Genomic DNA, 17914 nt, shown 5'->3' on the forward strand with positions numbered 1-17914 from the left:
CATGCTGCCAGCCATTCGAGGCCAGGGCTGGACTTCTTTCTCACTAGCTCTGTCGGGATTCCAGGTCTGGATGCTGCTCCGGAGAGGGGACAGAACTAGCAGAGGGAACGTCACCCTGGCAATAAGGTGCTGCTCAAGTGAACAGGGTGCTGCTTCAGCCAGTGGGTAGTGCCCTGTACCGCAGGATAGGGGCAAGAAGCGCCCTGGCTGAGGGGACCCAGCAGCCCCCAGAAGCTGTGGGGAGGGTACTGCTCAGCAGAGGGGGCGCAGCTCTGCCCTGGCTGAGGATCTAGGCAAAGCCCTGTTGGGATGGCTGTCAGGTGGAACTGGTCAGGGCCGGCACCGTCTCCGAGTTGCCGCTTCTTCGATGTGTCCTCCTCCCTCTCCCCCACTCTAGCATGTCGCTGAGTCTGGTCTGGCTGTGGGATCTGCGTTAGTGTGGGGCATAGTCCAGCTGGCAACACCCCTCCCTCTCCCTGGGCAGCTGCATATGTCCCATGTGGCCTGAGCCGTGGCCCAGGGGCCAGGAGGAGAGGTGAGTGGGGGTGTGGCTGCAGACCGACCCTCTGCTGGGATGGGCGGAACCTGAGGGGAGAGGAGCTGCCACACACTGGGAGGCCTTGGCCGTGAGTCACCTTCAGCATCCAGGGCTGGTGCTGGCTGGGGGCCCAGCCTATACTAAGGTTGTGGATTTTCAATCCTGGGATATGTTTTGAGGCTCACATACCTTCCAGAACGTTGTCTTGCCACCTGCATTTCGCAGAGGAGGAATCTGTGTCTCTAGGAGATGTAGAAGTTTGTCAGTCCCCCAGCCTGTCCTGGCAGAGTCCAAGCAGAGCCCCAGCAGCTGGCTCACCTGAGATCTCCGGATGGCATAGTGTAGGGTTCCGAGCAATGCAGCCCGCTTGAATCCTTCACCCTGGCTCCACCACTTTCTAGCTGTCTGACCTTGAGACCCGTAGTTTAAAGCTCTCTGTGCCTCAGTTTCCTCTTCTATAAATCAGAATCAAAGCATACTGCCCCACAGTATTACACAAATGAAATGAGATTAGGCCTGGCAGCTGCAGATCAGCCCATCGTCTTTTAAAACATTTTTTAAAAAATTCATCATTTCTTTTTTTTGGGGGGGGGGAGAGAGAAGTGGGGGAGGAGCAGGAAACATTAACTCCCTTATGTGCATTGACCAGGCAAGCCCAGGGTTTTGAACCAGTGATCTCAGCATTCCAGGTTGACACTTTTATCCACTGCATCATCACAGGTCAGGCTAGGGTCCTTGTAAAATGAGTGCAGAGTGCTGCTCCTCCTTGGTGCTCTCCCGTGGCTTCCCCTGGGCCCGATGAAGCCCCGGCTCCTGGGTTCCTGGGATGTCCTCCACCACCTGGCCCTGTTGGCCTCCTGGGAGCCACCATTGGCTCTTCCTCGCTGTGCTCAGTCAAATCTGCCTTCTTTCTGTTTCTCACGCCCGACGAAGCCTCAGGGTCTCTGTTTGCCTCTCAGTCTGGAGCCTTCTTCCCCTACCCCTCCCAGCATCTTTGCAGGGTCACCTTTCTCAGGGCTGGGATAGCAGAGAGGGCTGCCCCTCGCTCTCCCTCCTCCGTTGTCCTGCTTCACTGGCCTCCTAGTATGTAGCACTGTCAGATGGTATTTCTCACTTACTCATCTGTCATTTCTCCGCAGACCCTGAGGGTGTGCCCTCATGTAGGAGGCTCACCGTGCCTGTGGGCTCTGCTTTCTATTGGGCTGTGTGGTGTCCAGGGAGGCCTCGGGACTCCAGCCCACCTGGGGACAGGGTTCTTCTAAATGAGCCCTTCTGAGGAGCAAGTAGAGGAGGAGAAGGTGCCTGCATGGTGTCCTGGGCCCACACAGGATTAATCCTTGGGATGACCTCACTTCATGGACTAGCTGCCTTAGGTTTAAGACATGGATACAGATGGGCCAAAGGTGGCAGGAGTCAGTTCCACAGAAACCACACCTGCTGATAAAAATGGTATTTTATGAGAGTAAGGAAATAACCCACAGAATAGCAAATACTGCAGGGCTGGCACTGCCAGCTTCACCAAGGCTGCTTCTGGGTGTCCCCACCACTCGTCTGCGTACACCCAGATTTTTGCAGTGGGCTGTTTTTAACTTGGCGAGAGGAGGGAGGATCAAACTGTTCTGCTCTAAGTGATGTTGCCACTAGCTCATACAGCGCTTTCCTATAAATCAGCAGCCTGCTGCCCTGCTCCTGCCATCCTCTGTCCGTGGAGTGGACATTTGGAGAGACAAGAACGGCTCGTGTCTATTGGATCTGAGAGAGCTGTAGTTGATTCCCCCACTCCCCCATGCTAATGATCCTCAGAGCTCCTCTTACCTGCATGTCCACCAAGGTCATCCCCATTTGACCTGACAGAAAACCCGAGAGAGGTGACCGGTCCAGCACTTGCACAGCTGATGAGTGGGGTCCAGGTGTGTGAGACTCTGAAGTTGATGCTCCTGATATTTTAATCTTCTCTTTTTAGCAAGTTTTTAGTTGAAATTGTATCACACTCACCAGTGTAAAAAGTTAAACTTACAAAAGGGTATATGATAAAAAGAAACAGTCTCTTTCCTCCCAGACTCCTGTCCCCCAGGCTTCCCTCTGGAGAGACAACCACCTTAGTTTTTTCTGCTCCTTCCAAACACTCTACTGATATATGGACATACCCATGTGTGCATGTAAGTCTCTTGATGACAGCACACTTGGGGCCTGGCCGGGTAGCTCCATTGGTTAGAGCAGGGGTCGGGAAACTTTTTGGCTGAGAGAACCATGAACGCCACATATTTTAAAATGTAATTTCGTGAAAGCCATACAACAACCCATGTACATTACGCATTATCCAATAAAAATTTGGTGTTGTCCTGGAGGACAGCTGTGATTGGCTCCAGCCACCCGCAACCATGAACATGAGCAGTAGGAAATGAATGGATTGTAATACATGAGAATGTTTTGTATTTTTAACATTATTATTATTTTTATTAAATATTTGTCTGCAAGCCAGATGCAGCCATCAAAAGAGCCACATCTGGCTTGCGAGCCATAGGTTCCCAACCCCTGGGTTAGAGTTTTATCCCGGTACATCAAGGTTGTGTGGATTTGATCCCCAGTCAGGGCACATACAAGAATCAACCAATGAGTGCATAAGTAGGTGGAACAACAAATCAATGTTTTTCTCTCTCTCCCTTTTCTCTCTCTCTAAACTCAATAATTTTTTTTTAAAAAGAGCACATTTGGAGATACACAGAGCACTGTTCTCCACCTGCCTTTTGAAAAGCAGTACTGTGCTTTGGAGACCACGTGACAGCAGTATGCGTAGGTCGGCCTCCTCTTTTCCGCAGCTGCAGTGTCCCGCTGTCTGTGCCCGGATGCAGCCACGCGGGTCTCTGCGTGGACTTTAAAGTTGCGTGCGTCTTCTGCTGTCACAAACAGGACTGCCGTAAAGGTCTGGATCGAAAATCATCTGTGCACGAAAGGAAACTTTCTATAGAATAAACTTCTATCAGTGGGATCCCCAGGCTAAAAAAGATCCTGGTGGATATTGCCAAATCACCTCCCAAAAGGTTGCCCAGGTTTCACTTCCTCCAGGCCTGGCGCCCTGCCTCAGCAGCAGCAAGAGACGCAGGCCTCCGGCTCCACTGTCCGTGGGTGAAAAACGGTCTCTCCCACACTGGAGTTTTCCATTGTAGAAGAATATCTTTTCCTTTGTGCCTGTTACATTTTCCATAAATTGTATATTCATATCCTTGGCCAACTGAAAAGATTTTTTTCTTATTGATTTGCAGATTATAAATTAAGGGAATTAACTAGTCTGCTACACATATATTACAGGTATTTTCCCCTTTTTTCATTTATGCTTTAACTGTGCTTTCTTCCTTTCACTGATATAAATATTTATGTGGTTGAAGATACAAATTTTTTCTTTTATAGTCTCTAAATTTTTGTCTTAAAAATACTATAACAGTTTGGGTAGTGGGTATGCAACATAATCAAATGTCAAAATAACCTGGAGATGTTTTCTCTAAAACTATGTACTCTGATTAATCAATGTCACCCCGTTAAAATTAATTAAAAAAAATAATATAACAGACCTCCAATTATAATCAGCCACATTTAACAAATGTGCACATTTTCCTGTTACATCAGATTTTTTTTTAAGAAATAAGATATCACAAGTATAGATCTATGGGGATATCACATATCCCCATAGAACTAAAGTCTTGCTCCTGCAACCTATCCTGTTCTCCATCCTTCCAGAATATAAACTTCCTTAAATTTGGATGCACCTCTATATTTTATTATTTTACCTTAAACACACATGCCCAGATACACAGAGCAGTGCTACTTATCTACACACGTGGAATTATCCTGTAGGTTTTTAATTTTTTTTTTTTTTTTTATTATTATTTTTTTTTGCATTTTTCTGAAGCTGGAAACAGGGAGAGACAGTCAGACAGACTCCCGCATGCGCCCGACCGGGATCCACCCGGCACGCCCACCAGGGGGCGATGCTCTGCCCACCAGGGGGCGATGCTCTGCCCATCCTGGGCGTTGCCATGTTGCGACTAGGTTTTTAATTTTAAAGCACAGTCATGCACTGCTCAGTGACAGGGATGTGTTCTGAGAAAGCATCATTAGGCTATTCCGTTCTCCTGTGAGCACTGCAGTGGTGCCATCTATTGCTCTGGTCTACTGGCCCGTACAGCATGTTACTCTGGAGCAACAGGAGATTAAATCAAATGTATGAGAAGAGGATGCCATTCAGAGATGCTGCAAACACAAGACAAATGAGGCTGCTGCCGGCAAACATGGCATACTGTTTTGCAGCAAACTTTTCCTGTACTTACAAATAGAAAGCACTCTAAGGATAAAAAGAACAGTATAGTAAATAGTGTTTATTATCATTATAAAGTTTTATGTACTGTACACAATTGCGTGTGTTGTACTTTTATACGACAGGCAGCGTGGTAGGTTTGCTTGCACCAGCACTGCCACAAGCGCATGAGGAATGCGGCGCTACAACGTGACACAGCTGTGACGTTGCTCATAGGTGTTAGGAATTTATCAGCTCCATTATAATCTTACAGGACCACCGTGGAGCATGTTGACTGTTATACGACACATAACTTGTAGCGGATCCTTGCTTGCATATCTGTTTGCATCACTTTTAAAATATTGACATTGTGTTTCAGACTTATCCAAATTGATCCATACAAAGTAATTTCTTCAGTTTGAAGGGCTGTATACTATTCAGTTGTATGAATATTCCAGTTTACGTAGTCTTGGGCATGTAAGATAGTTCCATTCTTTTGCTGTGCCACAGTGTTGTGACAAATGTCCTTAGGGGTACACATACCAGATGGGCTCACCCTGGGCTATGCCTGCTCGTGAATGACTGGGGTGTAAAGTGTGCATAACTTCAGCCTAACTGTACATTGTGAGTTGCCCTTCCAAGCCTTTATATCAGTGCACTCCTGCCAGCCACAGGCAAAAGATGATCCATTCAGTTTTTGGTGCATTCCCTGCTCACTAGTGAGGTTGAACTTTTCTTTTGAAGTTTCCCAGATTTTATTTTATTTTTTAAGTCAATTTACAGAGATGTCTAGCAAAGGACATTTTAGTAATCAAAGTAATTTTAAAACTTTGTATGCATCACTCGTTCATGAGAAAATAAATACAGTAGTACTCTGATTTGAAAACTAGATAAACTGAGGAGGATATAGTAAACTATTATTGATAAGTTACCTTCTTTAAAGCTGGGAAAGTAAGAAGATAAATTGTTTTGGTTATAAGTGAAATATTGAACTTAAAATAATGCTGTGGCCCTGGCTGATTGGCTCAGTGGATCGAGTGTCAGCCCGGCATGTGGACGTCCTGGGTTTAATTCCCAGTCAGGGCACACAGGAGAAGCGACCATTTACTTCTCTTCCCCTCCAGCTCTCCCTTCTCTCCGTCTTTGCCTCTTGCAGCCAGTAGCTCGACTGGTTTGAGAATTGGCCCCTGGCGCTGAAAATGGCTCTGTTGGTCCAACTGTCAGCCTCAGGTGCTAAGAATAGCTTGGTTGATTTGAGCATCAGCCCCAGACGGAGTTGCCTGGTAGATCCCAGTTAGGGCACATGATTATTTCTCCACTCACTTAAAAAAAATGCTGTGTTATTAATACATTCACCATTTTCTTATATATTTTGAATTTGTATTTTATTCAAAAAATTTTATTTTTCAATTATATTTGACATTCAGTGTTATTTTGTATTAGTTTCAAGTATACAGCATAGTGGTTTGACAATCATGTACTTTGCAAAGTGATCCCCACCTGGCCCCATATATAGTTATTACAGTATTACTGACTATATATTCCCTGTGCTATACTTTACATCCCCATGGCTATTCTTTAACTACCAGTCTGTACTTTTTTTTTTTTTTTTTTTACAGAGGCAGAGATAGACAGAGACAGACAGACAGGAACGGAGAGAGATGAGAAGCATCAATCATCAGTTTCTCGTTGTGCGTTGCCACTTCTTAGTTGTTCATTGATTGCTTTCTCACATGTGCCTTGACCACGGGCCTTCAGCAGACCGAGTAACCCCCTGCTGGAGCCAGCAACCTTGGGTCTAAGCTGGTGAGCTGTTTGCTCAAGCCAGATGAGCCCGTGCTCAAGCTGGCGACCTCGGGGTCTCGAACCTGGGTCCTTCCGCATCCCAGTCCGACGCTCTATCCACTGCGCCACCACCTGGTCAGGCGCAGTCTGTACTTCTTAATTAACCCCTTCACCTCTTTTACCCAGGCCCCATGAACATCTTTTCATATTCACTTGGTGTTTGAGATTAATCTGTGAATTACTTTTTCCTGTCCTCTGTTCTCTTTGGTTCCTTGGTGTTTTATTGATTTGAAGGAGTACCAATAGATCCAAGTATTTGTTGATTATATGCCTTGTGTCTGACTTGTCCAAGGCCAGAACTCTTAACCACTGCACTCTGCCTCTGGCCACCGAGCCTTGAGATGACCTATTCTACAGAGGAGACACCGCCAGGAGAGAGGTCTGCTCAGGGGCCTGGGCACTGTCTCCAGGAGATGCTGCACCCGGAAAGGAGAAAACAGCTTCTTCAAAGCGGCCTCCACAGCACACACCCGAGTCTGGCCAGTCCTTGGGATCGCGTTAGTGTGGGGTACAGTCTCTCTCCCTGGGCAGCTGTGGATGTCCCAGGCAGTGTGTGCCGTAGACCCAGCTGCCAGGAGGAGGGGTGGGTACCAGTCTCAACTATCAGTAACCAGTGTTGTAGCTGGACTTGCCCGTGTGGTTCATCAGGAAACTTTGAAAAAATGAAGGTTTATTACTTATAGGGCCTGGAATTAACACTGCACAGCCTACAGCAAACTTGGGAGTAGGGGAGGTGAGAACTGGCCTCGGGTTCTGTTTTACTTGGGGTTGCAAGTGCAGACCTAGGGTTTCAAGGACTTACTCGTTTTTTGGTTGTTTTTTTTGTAAACCACAAATGTATTGTGTGACTAATTGTTGCAGTCCTTCAGATGCTGCAACAGCTGCCCTCTTGGGTTTAGGTGTTGTCCCTTCACGGAATCCACTCCTGCATCTGCGGAGTATGGCCAGTCCGGTGCTGTTTCGTCACTTACCCTTAGCGCTCCAGCAATACTTCCGTTTCACTTGGCGGGGTGGCCACACTCGCCGCAGGTGGACTTCTGAAGACAGCAGCAGCCTTTGAGCCACAGCGGGGCACAGTGTAATCTGTTGCAGCGCTGGCTGAGTGATGACATTCCCTTTGTCATCTCGCTTCTGGGGCCAAGAGCAGAGAGTCAAGGACCTCCTCTTTATTAGTGAAATTAAAACAAGAGCTTTAATTTAAAATGTGGCCCAAACAGCCAGTTATTGAAATCAGCTGAGATCGCTAACACAAAGGAGCACGGGGCGGAGTGGCCAGGCTCTTTACCCAGCTGAGTGGCTGGCGATGTGTATATTCGAGATAGCTTCTTGGATGTAGATGCCATGTTTAAGTCCAGATCCCTCTCCTCTCCCTCCAGGAGGCCAAGGTGCTTTAGGGCCTGGGGCCTGGGCCCTGGATTTTAGCCCAGGCTGCCCATCTTGAGGAGCAAGGAAGGAGGAAAGGAGCTTTCCTGGGTAAGAGGTGGTCTTCAAGCCTGTCCCTCTCCTAGGACCACACAGGGTGGCTGCTGTTAGTTTTGGAGCTGAGAGTGGTTAAGATGAATCAGACGTGATAAGATGGCCTGTGAGCATCACATATGTTTGGCAGAACCTGAAGCACCTACGGGCTCTGCCAGCTGCAGATCTGAGCCTCTAGCCAGCCCCTGGCACCTTATATGCCCAGATCTCTGCAACTAAGGGTCTAGGATGTTTTAACTTGATAAAACAGTCTGTTCACACTGATTCTGCTCATTTGCTCAGTCATTTATTCATTTAAATATTTGTTGAGTTTGGCATTGAATTTGGTGCTGGTGATGCTGTGGGCCACAGGAAGCCCCTGCTTTCTTGGGACATGCAGTCTCATCAGTATAGGAGTCAGTGTGCTCTAATTGCTGAAAGAGAAATTAAACAGGGTGGCATGGTAAGACAGACCATGGGGACAAGGTGGCTCTTAGCTTGGGTTCTGGGTCCCTGTGCCAGGAGGCAACGTGGGAAGGAGTGTAGCCAGGCCCAGGGGTGGCTGGGGAGGGAGGTCTGGGCTTGGGTCACAGCAATGGTTTCAGACCCCCAACATTTATATTCCCACCCTGAAAAGGATTCAGGTATGAAGCTGTTGGCGCTGACCCTGCCCGGGCCCTGCCTCCCTTCTCAGATGGGGGTCCGAGTGTGATGGGAGCATGCAGGCTAAACATCTTACGTTCTTTAGGAAGGGGTATATTTAGGAGGTGCTGCTGAAGCCGGGGCTGCCCGGGATCGTCTCAGTCAGTGGCCAGTGAGTTGTGCCTAGCGTAAGGTCCTTCGTCTCCTGAGCTTTTTTTGGTCATGAGACAGACTGGCTGTAGGAGTATTTGTCGTGATGCTGTCATTCACCCCGTGTCTGTCAGACCCACAGCTTTCGGATGGCACTGCTGCATGGACGTGGAGGACTGGGGATGGGTTCCACTCCTGGAGCACTCCCGTGTTGCCTAACCTGCTCTGTCTTGTTTACCCCGACAACCACTGTGGCAGGGACCACTTCTCTCCCTTTCACAGGCTTAGGGATGTCAAGTAGTTTCCCCAAAGTCACACATCTGGCAGGGGTCAGAGACAGGTTCAGCCCAGTGGCCAGTCCCCTGCGCACAGCTCTCAGCCCAGGAGAGAAGGCTCTGGTCAGGCAGCCCAGACGTGGCCGTCGGTGTGGGCCTGGGCAGGTGCGTTGTGTGAGGGGTAGCCAAGGGTCAGCCACAGGGGCAAGATGACAGGGTCAGGAAGAGGTTGGGGGTGGGCCAGGTGGCAGTGTCTCCTTGAACTGTGCCTCCACACCCAGTGCTTCAGTGGAGCAGGATGGAGAGAAGAGAGGAGACCTCAGGACGGAGCTCACTGGCTGGACATCAGAATGACCAACGCACTTTCTCAGGCAGCATGGACCCCGAGTCAGCCTTTCTGCCCGGAGCCCAGGAAGCATGCAGAGCGTAAGAAGGGGGACCTTGGAGGTTACCTAGCCCAGCGCTGTCCAGTAGCAATGGGATGAGAACCACACACTCAAGCCACATGTGTGATTTTAAAGAATGTCAATTTAGTTACATTTGTAAAAAGTAGCAATGAGATAAAACTCATTTTAATATTGAAGCCAATATAGTCAAAATATTATATTGGTGCTTGATCAGTGTAAATAATTTAAAGGTGATAGTTTCCTTTTTTGTACTAATTCTTTGAGGCCCAGAATATATTTTTCACCTAGAGCATATCTTAGTATGGACCAGCCTGAAGTACTCCACGCCTCACGTAACAGGTCCCCACGTGGGACCGGGCAGGGCTGGAGCCATCCACCATTTTCAGGGCAGGTGTCTGGAAGCCAGAGGAAGGAGGGACTGGATGCACTATTGGTGAGCTGGTTCAAGCCCCAGCCCCAGGAGTCATGGGCCCCAGGGGGGGAGGTCGGAGGAAGGGAGCATGCAGGAGCCCCTGACTGGGAACCTGGGGCAGGTCCACAGCCACACCAGAGTTTTCTTTTATTTATCCTGGGCCCAGACAATTAAATGTCTACCCTGCCTCACCACGTCAGCTTCCTCATCCAGAGAATGGAATTCAAAGCGTCTGCCCCTCCCTCGCAGACACCAGAAGTATGATTTTCAAGTGGCTCCCTGTGGTGTCTTGTGACTGGCAGCTGATAAAGTGGATGACACCATGTTTCTGTGTAGAAGGCTGCAGTGCCGGCTGTTTGGGGTGCCCTGTGGAACGGACCTGTGGACCCCGAGGGGGGAGAACAGACAGCCTTGCTGCACTGCAGTGGGAAGCTTGTCCTGTCCCTTTTCCTTGGAACTTGGATATCTGGAGAGATGCCCGCATCTGCTAACTGGCGGGCCCTGGGGCAGTTGGTCAATTACTGTGCCCTCTGCTGCCTGGAATGAGCCTGGGGCCAAGACAAGCCTCACTTCCTGCTGGGCAGGGCATGTCGAGATCACACTTTGCTGTTCAGTGATGGGGACAGAGACCTGGTCTACAGGCTGTGACCAGTCAGGGCTGAAGCAGGTATCTGACCTGTTATAGCCTCTTCCTCTCTTGCTTCAGTAGATCCACTGATTAATTCGGAAGATCTGTATGCCAGACACTATTCTAGACGGTGGTGGTACTACAGCAAACAAAACAACAGAAAATATCTTTGCAAGCAGGGAGGGGACCTGAAATATTGGGTATGTGCAGAATTGTTGATGGGGGTGGGTGAGTGAAGAGGTGAATGTCTAGGGGAAAGCATGTCAGGCTGAGCCAGTGGCCTGTGCAGAGACCCAGAGGAGTGTGCCTGCTCAGTCAGGAAGGGCGGGGCCGGGGTGAGTGGGGAAGGAGGAAGGGGGTGCTGGCCTGTAGGTCATGTGCATCCTTATTGGTCAGAGGCAAGGTTATGGGTCTTCTGATTGATGAGGAGGCCAGGTTTCCGAGCAGAGGAGAAGTACCAGATGACCAGTCCGTTCCCAGAATTGACCGTCCACACCCACAAGTGATTGATTAAGGCGGATTAGAGCCCAGAGGATTTGCACAGCCTTGCGTAGCAGTTGTGCTCAACAGTGTGTTCACAGCCCAGTGTGAGTCCCCTGGAAGGTTGGCAGTGGACACTGAGCCGAGAGGCAGGCTGTGGCTTAGCTGGCACCATCGAGATTTGCACGCCATGACAGGCTGGCAGTGTGACCCTAGCTTTGGAGGTGAAGTATGTGTACACAGGGTTCTTACAGTCCTGCTTCTCAGTTCAAAATGGGAGCCACACAATTTGGGGCCCAGGAAACTGGCTTAGCAGCTGAGGGATGATAGCCCCGTGCCAGTGGTGCGACATGAGTGCATGACAGTGAACGCAGTCACATCAGCACTCCTGGAAGTCTGGTGTCCAGATGCAGGGCAGCAGTCATCCTGCAGATGCAGCAGCACGCAGGGAGTCGTGCGAGAGCTGCCAGCGCAGCCCGGGCTGGGGCCGCAGGGACACCCCCAGAGCTCTAGGCATCTCGGAGCAACTGCTCACAGGATGGTGGGACAGGCAGCGGAGGTGGGGTGGGGTGCAGGCTCTGTGCTGTGCCTGAGTCCCAGCCTCCCCCTCACTATGTATGACCCCAGGCAAGTCACTTGTCTTGGCACCTCAGCTCCCTATCTGCACAAGGGTGGTAATAATAGTGTTCCACTCACAGGGCTGAAGTCATACTTGGACAGCTCTTGAAAGTGTCGAGCAGCGCAGTTCTCAACATTTGGTGATTTCTGGAGACATTTTGTTTGTCATAGCTGGGGAGTGGGGGGCCTACTGGCATCTGGAGGTCGAGGTCCATTCTGTGTTGCACAGGATGGACCTCAAAGTGATGGTGAGGAGGGGGAGACTCCCCCACCCCTGGGGTCACACCCAGTAAATGCACCAGACATTTCAGTTATGAATAAGGATGTAAGATATTTTTTTACCTCATTTTGTGACCTGGGTATTAAGTATTTACAATCATCTGCTACATTCTGGGCACTAGAATAAAGTCTGCAGTCATAAACAGTCCCAGATAACAGAGGTCACAATCTAATGGGCAAGATAAGAAACACATAATAATATGCTATAAAGTTATATTAAGTGCTAACATGTCTCCTATATTCCAGGTACTTTTCTATATTCCAGATAGACTCGTGCTAGAAACAAACTCCAAGTTCAGAGGTCAGAGGATAGAGCAAGGCATGAGAACAGGGATGATACAATATGAAATTATATTCCTTGTCACAGCTAAAATCAAGGTTCAAACAATGTTTTGTGAGAAGAGAAACATCAATTGCTTAGAAATGTCAGAAGGGACTTCACGGACAAGGTGTTCTTGAGCAGTGCTGCCCGAGGCATGGGCTGTCGGGCAGCCAGGGTGAGGGGCTTCGGCAGGGGCCAGTGTGGAATGAGGAGGCGCCCGCCCTGAGCCGGGAAGAGGGTTGGAGAGGTGCCCATGGGCTGGGGCCTGAGCAGTGTTGGATTTTCATTTAAGGAACAGGGAGCAATTGAAGCAGGAGGGTGGTTTGATCCAAATCGTTTCTTAGAAAGACACCGCACTGGCCATCCCAAAGGAGGGGCTTGAGTGAGGAAAGACTTGTAGTAAAGGGACCAATTAGGAAGTGGGTAAACTGTGGGGGAGGGCATCTAGACTCAACCTCTCTTGAGAAGAGGAGAAGGAGGGCTACATTCTGGATGTTTCTGAGGCCCCACATCATGTGGCCTTGACCCTGGACTGAATTTTAGAAAGCTTTAAATCCCCTGTACCTCCCACAATGCCAAGCCTGTAGAGGGAGTTCAGCAAACATTTGCTGGAATTAGGAAATGGGCAGAATCGATACCATTTAGTAACTGTTTAGTAGGGCTGGTGGGAGGGGGAGGGATGTCAGAGACCGAGTGGACAGTGTGGGGCAGGGGTGGGGAGAATGGATCCAGTGTGGGACATGGCTCAGTTTGAAGAATTTAAGATCATCCAGGTAGGATGTGCCTTAGAAAGTTAGAAATACTAGGATGGGATCAGGGAGAGAATTAAAGGGCTGAAAATAAAGAGCTTGAATCATCAGGGTATGGGTAGTAGTTAAAGCTCTGAAAACGAATGAACGTATCCGGTGGAAACAAGCCGGGACAGTGGAGGTTCAGGGACAGCTGGGCTACCCCAGCCCAGGACGGCCACAGAGGTAGGAGCAGGAGGGCCTGGAGGGAGTCTGGAGCAGGAGCCAGGAAGGAGGCACGGGCTGACAGTGTCGGCTTCAGCAAGAATGATTTCAGCGCAAGAGTAAGGGTGGGAGGCAGGGTGGGTAGGGGTGAGGGGTTGAGTGGAAAGTGAGGACGTCGCCCAGATATGGAAGCTTGACCATTGGGTAAGGACACAGCTGCAGGGGGAGCTTGAGGAGGTGAGCAGGGCAGAGAGGGTGCTGTTGTGTTTATGAAGAGGCAGACTTAAGCACGTTGATATGTCAAAGGGAGTAGAGAAGGAGGGAGAGATGGAGGATCAGGGCAAGGGGGGATCACCGATCCGGAGTAAAGCGGGAAAGCTGAGTGGGACCCAGTGCCCAGGTGGAGGGATTAGGAGGGAGCAGGAATGGTAGGTGCGTCTGGAGGTGGCAGGCAGGCCCGGACAGCGACATTGATCAAGGTCACTGAACCAATGGGAACAGAATCCGTGCTTCTGCCCCCTACCCTCCCTTCCCATAGACTTCTGAGGAACATTAAGCTATATCCCGTGAGGGGCCTGGCATCATGCTGTGCCCTTGGGGGGAGCAAAGTCCTGTTCTTGGCACAGTGGGTGCCTGCTGAGCCCTTGCTGTGTGTCACCTGTGAGTGCTCACACAGCAGGAGTCATGGTTCCTGCTTTCATGGGGGCTCCTTTCTTTAGCCGGTGTCCTTGGGCTGCCCTTGGGCGAGTTCCGTGGCAGTGCTCACCAGCCTCACTTCTGCCCAGGACACTGGTTCCTGGCAGAGCACCAAGAAGGCACACAGCCTTCCTGTTCTGGGGTCAGCTCTGCCCAGAGGGATGGGTCAGCTGGGCTCCCTGGCAGCTAATGGCAGTAGAGGCTGCTACATCTTAGACGTGAGTACATCGGATGCCTGCTCTCCTGCCCAGCTATCCGACTTTGTGTACTCTCCTGTCCCTTTATACCTAGGGGCTCAGTCAGCAGTGTTGGGGAGCTTCTGGGAGAAGGCTACCAGTTGTCCTGAAGGGGCTTCTGAGCCACCCTCATGGCTGAGCTCAGTGACAGGAGAGAGTGAGCTAATGAAATCCTGCACGGGGTATCATAGAGCAAGCCCTAAGACTAGTCAGTCTGCCTAGCATAAAACCAGCGCAGTTTGGTAAGAAAGACACATTAGTTCAGAACTTCTTCTCCCCCTCCCCCTCCCCCTCCCCTCCCCCCTCCCCTCCCCCTCCCCCTCCCCTCCCCCTCCCCCTCCCCTCCCCCTCCCCTCCCCCTCCCCCTCCCCCTCCCCCTCCCCCTCCCCCTCCCCCTCCCCCTCCCCCTCCCCCTCCCCCTCCCCCTCCCCCTCCCTCCTCCTTTCTTCCTTCTTCCTCTTCCTTCTTCTCCTTCCTCCTCCTCCCCCTCCTCCCTCCTCCTCTTTCTTCTTCTTTCTTCTTCTCCTCCTCTTTCTTCTTCTTCCTCCTCCTCTTCCTCCTTTTCCTCCTCTTCCTCCTTCTTCTTCTTTTCCTTCTTCTTTCTCCTCCTTCTCCTCCTCCTCCTTCTTCTTCCTTTTCCAAGTGAGAGAAGGAGAGATAAAGAGACAGACTCCCACATACGCTCTGACTGGGATCCACCCGGCAACACCCATCTGGGGCCAAAGTTTTGCCCATCTGAGGCCATTTTTGCAACCGAGCTATTTTTAGCACCTGAAGTGGAGACTCCATGGAGCCATCCTCAGTGCCCAGGGCCAATGTGCTTGAACCAACCGAGCCATGGCTACTGGAGGGGAAGAGTGAGAGAGAGAAGGAGGAGGGGGAGGGGTGGAGAAGCAGATGGTCACTTCTGTGTGTCCTGACCAGGAGTTAAACCCATGACATCCACATGTGGATGCCTCTGATAAGGCTCTACCACTATGCTAACCAGCCAGGGCCAGAACTTTCTTGATCAAAGAAGGGCTAGTTGTCTTGTTGCTCAGGACCGGTGAGTGCTAGTTAGTTACCCCTGATGGCTGAGGTCTTCTGCATTGAGGGCGGCCCATGGGGCAGCATAGTGTTTGTCTTTCAGTTACTGCAACATACTTTATGTAGTGTCTCTGTCTTGCTGCTCGTCATATCACAGGGAGGTGGGGTCTTTTGGTCTGCCTTGTTTTTTACTTACCAATGCTTGGGCTGTGCCCCTAACCAATTAAATAAGAATCTTGGAGAGGGGGATGTCTGTATATTTTTAAACTCAGGTGACTGACTGCCTGCCGTTCATGTTGTGATCCAGGTATCAGGGATGAAGTGGGATGGAATGAGACTGAGGGGGAAGGGGGCATGTGAGAGCTGGAAGGGTCCTGGTCTCAGCCCCTGGAAGCAGAGCATGACTTGGTGATAAAACAGTGTTCAGGATCATTGATTTATAATGTGTAACAAAAACCAGACCTGTCCAGATACTATCCCCCCCTTGAGCCTATTCGAGCGTTTTCATTATTCTGGAGAGTGCAGGCATGTGTGCTACCCTCTCGCCTGGTCCTTCAGAACCGGGGCTGCTTGTGGGAATGCCCGTCCCAGGTCCAGCCGCGACTGAAGCAGCCCAGGAGGGCCCTGGGGTCTGGGATTTTAGCAAATGGCCGGGTGAGTCCCGTGACTCAGATCCCTGGGGAACTGGCACAGACAGAAGAAACTGGTGCTCAGCAGTGCCTGTGCCCCTTCGTGTGGCTTTGGAAGCTGCAGAATTTGCCTCCCCGGTGACGCCGATGCATGGCCCTGGCAGGGTTTTGTGATTTGGGGACCTCTCTGTTAACGTAAGAGTAGCAGCTCCCCCCCCCCCACAGCCTGCCCTTTCCACGCTGGCCTTTGCCCTCACCCAGAGCGTCTCCCACCTCTTCTGTGGCTAGATAGACCCTCTGCTCCCTGCACTCTTCATTCAAATACCCGTCTTCACTGAGCTGCCCCCACACCTCTGGGCAGAGAGGGCTTGGGCAATGTTTGCATTTCATCAGAGTCCCGAAGGGCTGGAGGAGGCCGCGTGGACCATCTTGTGGCTGCACCCTCACCCCATTGTCTGGCCTGAGCAGACCTGCTTAGCTGGAGCAGTTGGGAGACTGATGATGGAGAGGTGGGCGGTGGCCAGACCAAGGGGAGGCCTTGGATTGTGGTGAATAAACTTCAGCCACATAAAATATGAATCACATCCTTGTCCAGTTAGCTGAACTTTCATGTGAAAAATGGGTGATGGGTGGAGGTAACCACTAGCCTCCCGGAGCTGGCCGTTCCCTGGACAAATTGAGGAAGAGGACAGTGTTGGGAGCCACGCCAGGGAAGCTGGAGCCAGCCAATCTGGCACGAACCTAATCCTTGAGGGGTGGGACTTGCTTTTCCTTTCCATCACATAGGACCCCATTCACCCCTGATACTGCCTTGGAGGGGCTGGGGGATGTCTAGGGTAAGAAGGGCCTTTCCCGGAGGCCCCCCCCCCCCAGCAGCTCTGTGCTTGCTGGAGGCAGAAAGAGGCAGGCTGTGGGTGTGTCCTGCTCCGGTGTGGGGCGGGACTATGTGTGGGTGTGCCTTCCCCAGTGTGGGCAGGAGTGTGTGTGGGTGTGTCCTGCTCCATCCGGTGTATGGCAGGAGTGTGTGGAGCTTACCAGACACCTGTGACTCCTACCTCCTAGGTGGCCCGAGGCAGCCAGGATGTCAGCTCTCCCCAGGAACCCTGCTTCCTGCTGAGAAACATGATCAGCAAGTCCCGTGAGTGTTGTCCAAGAGCTCCCCACCCTGAAAAGTGCCCCCCCAGAAGCAGTCTATATTATCATCCTGGGACCCCGGGGTTGTGGTGGGACAGACGGGAGGTAGGGGTCTTTCTCTTCATGTTGAAGGACAACGGAAATGCTCAGGTCCAAGCCCTGTGCTGGCAGCAAGGGCCAGACTAGGGCCAGGGACTGGGTCTGCTTGATTGGGGGTTGCAGGGGCCCAAAATGGGGCAGATGAGAAGGTGGACTAGGACTGTACTTGCCTGTTTCTGCCTCCAGCTCCTCTGTGCATGTGCCCTGCAGGCTGGAAGCTCCTGGCCATGCTGGCACTGGTCCTGGTCATCATGGTGTGGTATTCCATCTCCCGAGAAGACAGGTATGTTGCCTCCAGCTTCCACGTCCTTCCACTGGTTTTCTCAGGAGCAGGGCTCGGGACGGAGTGTCACTGGGTGGGGCAGGAAGGTTCAAGCCCAACTGTGTCCTCTCCCTTTTATTATTAGCACAAAATTCTTTGGTGTGGGTAGATGGTGGGTTTGGGGGATAGGTCCGGGGTGACTCCTTGGCCAGGGGTCCGGGAGAAGGAAGAACTGGGTCCTCAGTGGTTTGGTTCCAAAGTGGAATCTGGGTTGAGATGATCCCACCCTGTCAGCCGCTCTCTGGCACTGGGGCCGATGTGCCGTGGGAGACAGTTGAGCTGGGCCCGTCTGATTAGAGCTGCTGCCTCTTCTCCTTTTCTGTCCCCAGTTTTTATTTTCCTGTCCCGGAGAAGAAGGACCCGTGCCTGCAGGGTGAGGCAGAGAGGAAGGCTTCTAAGCTCTTTGGCAAGTAAGTACTTGAGGCTGAGGTGGGTGGGGCAGGGCACAGGGTGCACTGGGATTGAGGGGGCCGTGCT

General features: G+C 51.1%; 1 protein-coding gene across 10 annotated transcripts in view; it reads left to right on the forward strand.

The window, feature by feature from the left end:
- The window catches only part of ST3GAL4 (ST3 beta-galactoside alpha-2,3-sialyltransferase 4), a 35423-nt gene that overhangs the window by 10555 nt on the left and 6954 nt on the right, over positions 1-17914 (forward strand). For 5 of the 10 annotated variants that reach the window (XM_066259697.1, XM_066259698.1, XM_066259691.1 and 2 more), the window contains exons 2-4: positions 16945-17020; positions 17302-17398; positions 17767-17847. In XM_066259697.1, the coding sequence (XP_066115794.1) occupies positions 17005-17020; positions 17302-17398; positions 17767-17847 (194 nt within the window). In that variant the 5' untranslated portion in view covers positions 16945-17004. Of the gene's footprint in view, positions 1-12102; positions 13116-16944; positions 17021-17301; positions 17399-17766; positions 17848-17914 lie in introns of those variants that run through there. The other 5 variants (XM_066259692.1, XM_066259695.1, XM_066259694.1 and 2 more) reach the window with 3 other exon arrangements.

This window comes from Saccopteryx bilineata, chromosome 2 (assembly GCF_036850765.1).
Source record: "Saccopteryx bilineata isolate mSacBil1 chromosome 2, mSacBil1_pri_phased_curated, whole genome shotgun sequence".
In the NCBI taxonomy this organism is placed as follows: Eukaryota; Metazoa; Chordata; class Mammalia; order Chiroptera; family Emballonuridae; genus Saccopteryx; species Saccopteryx bilineata.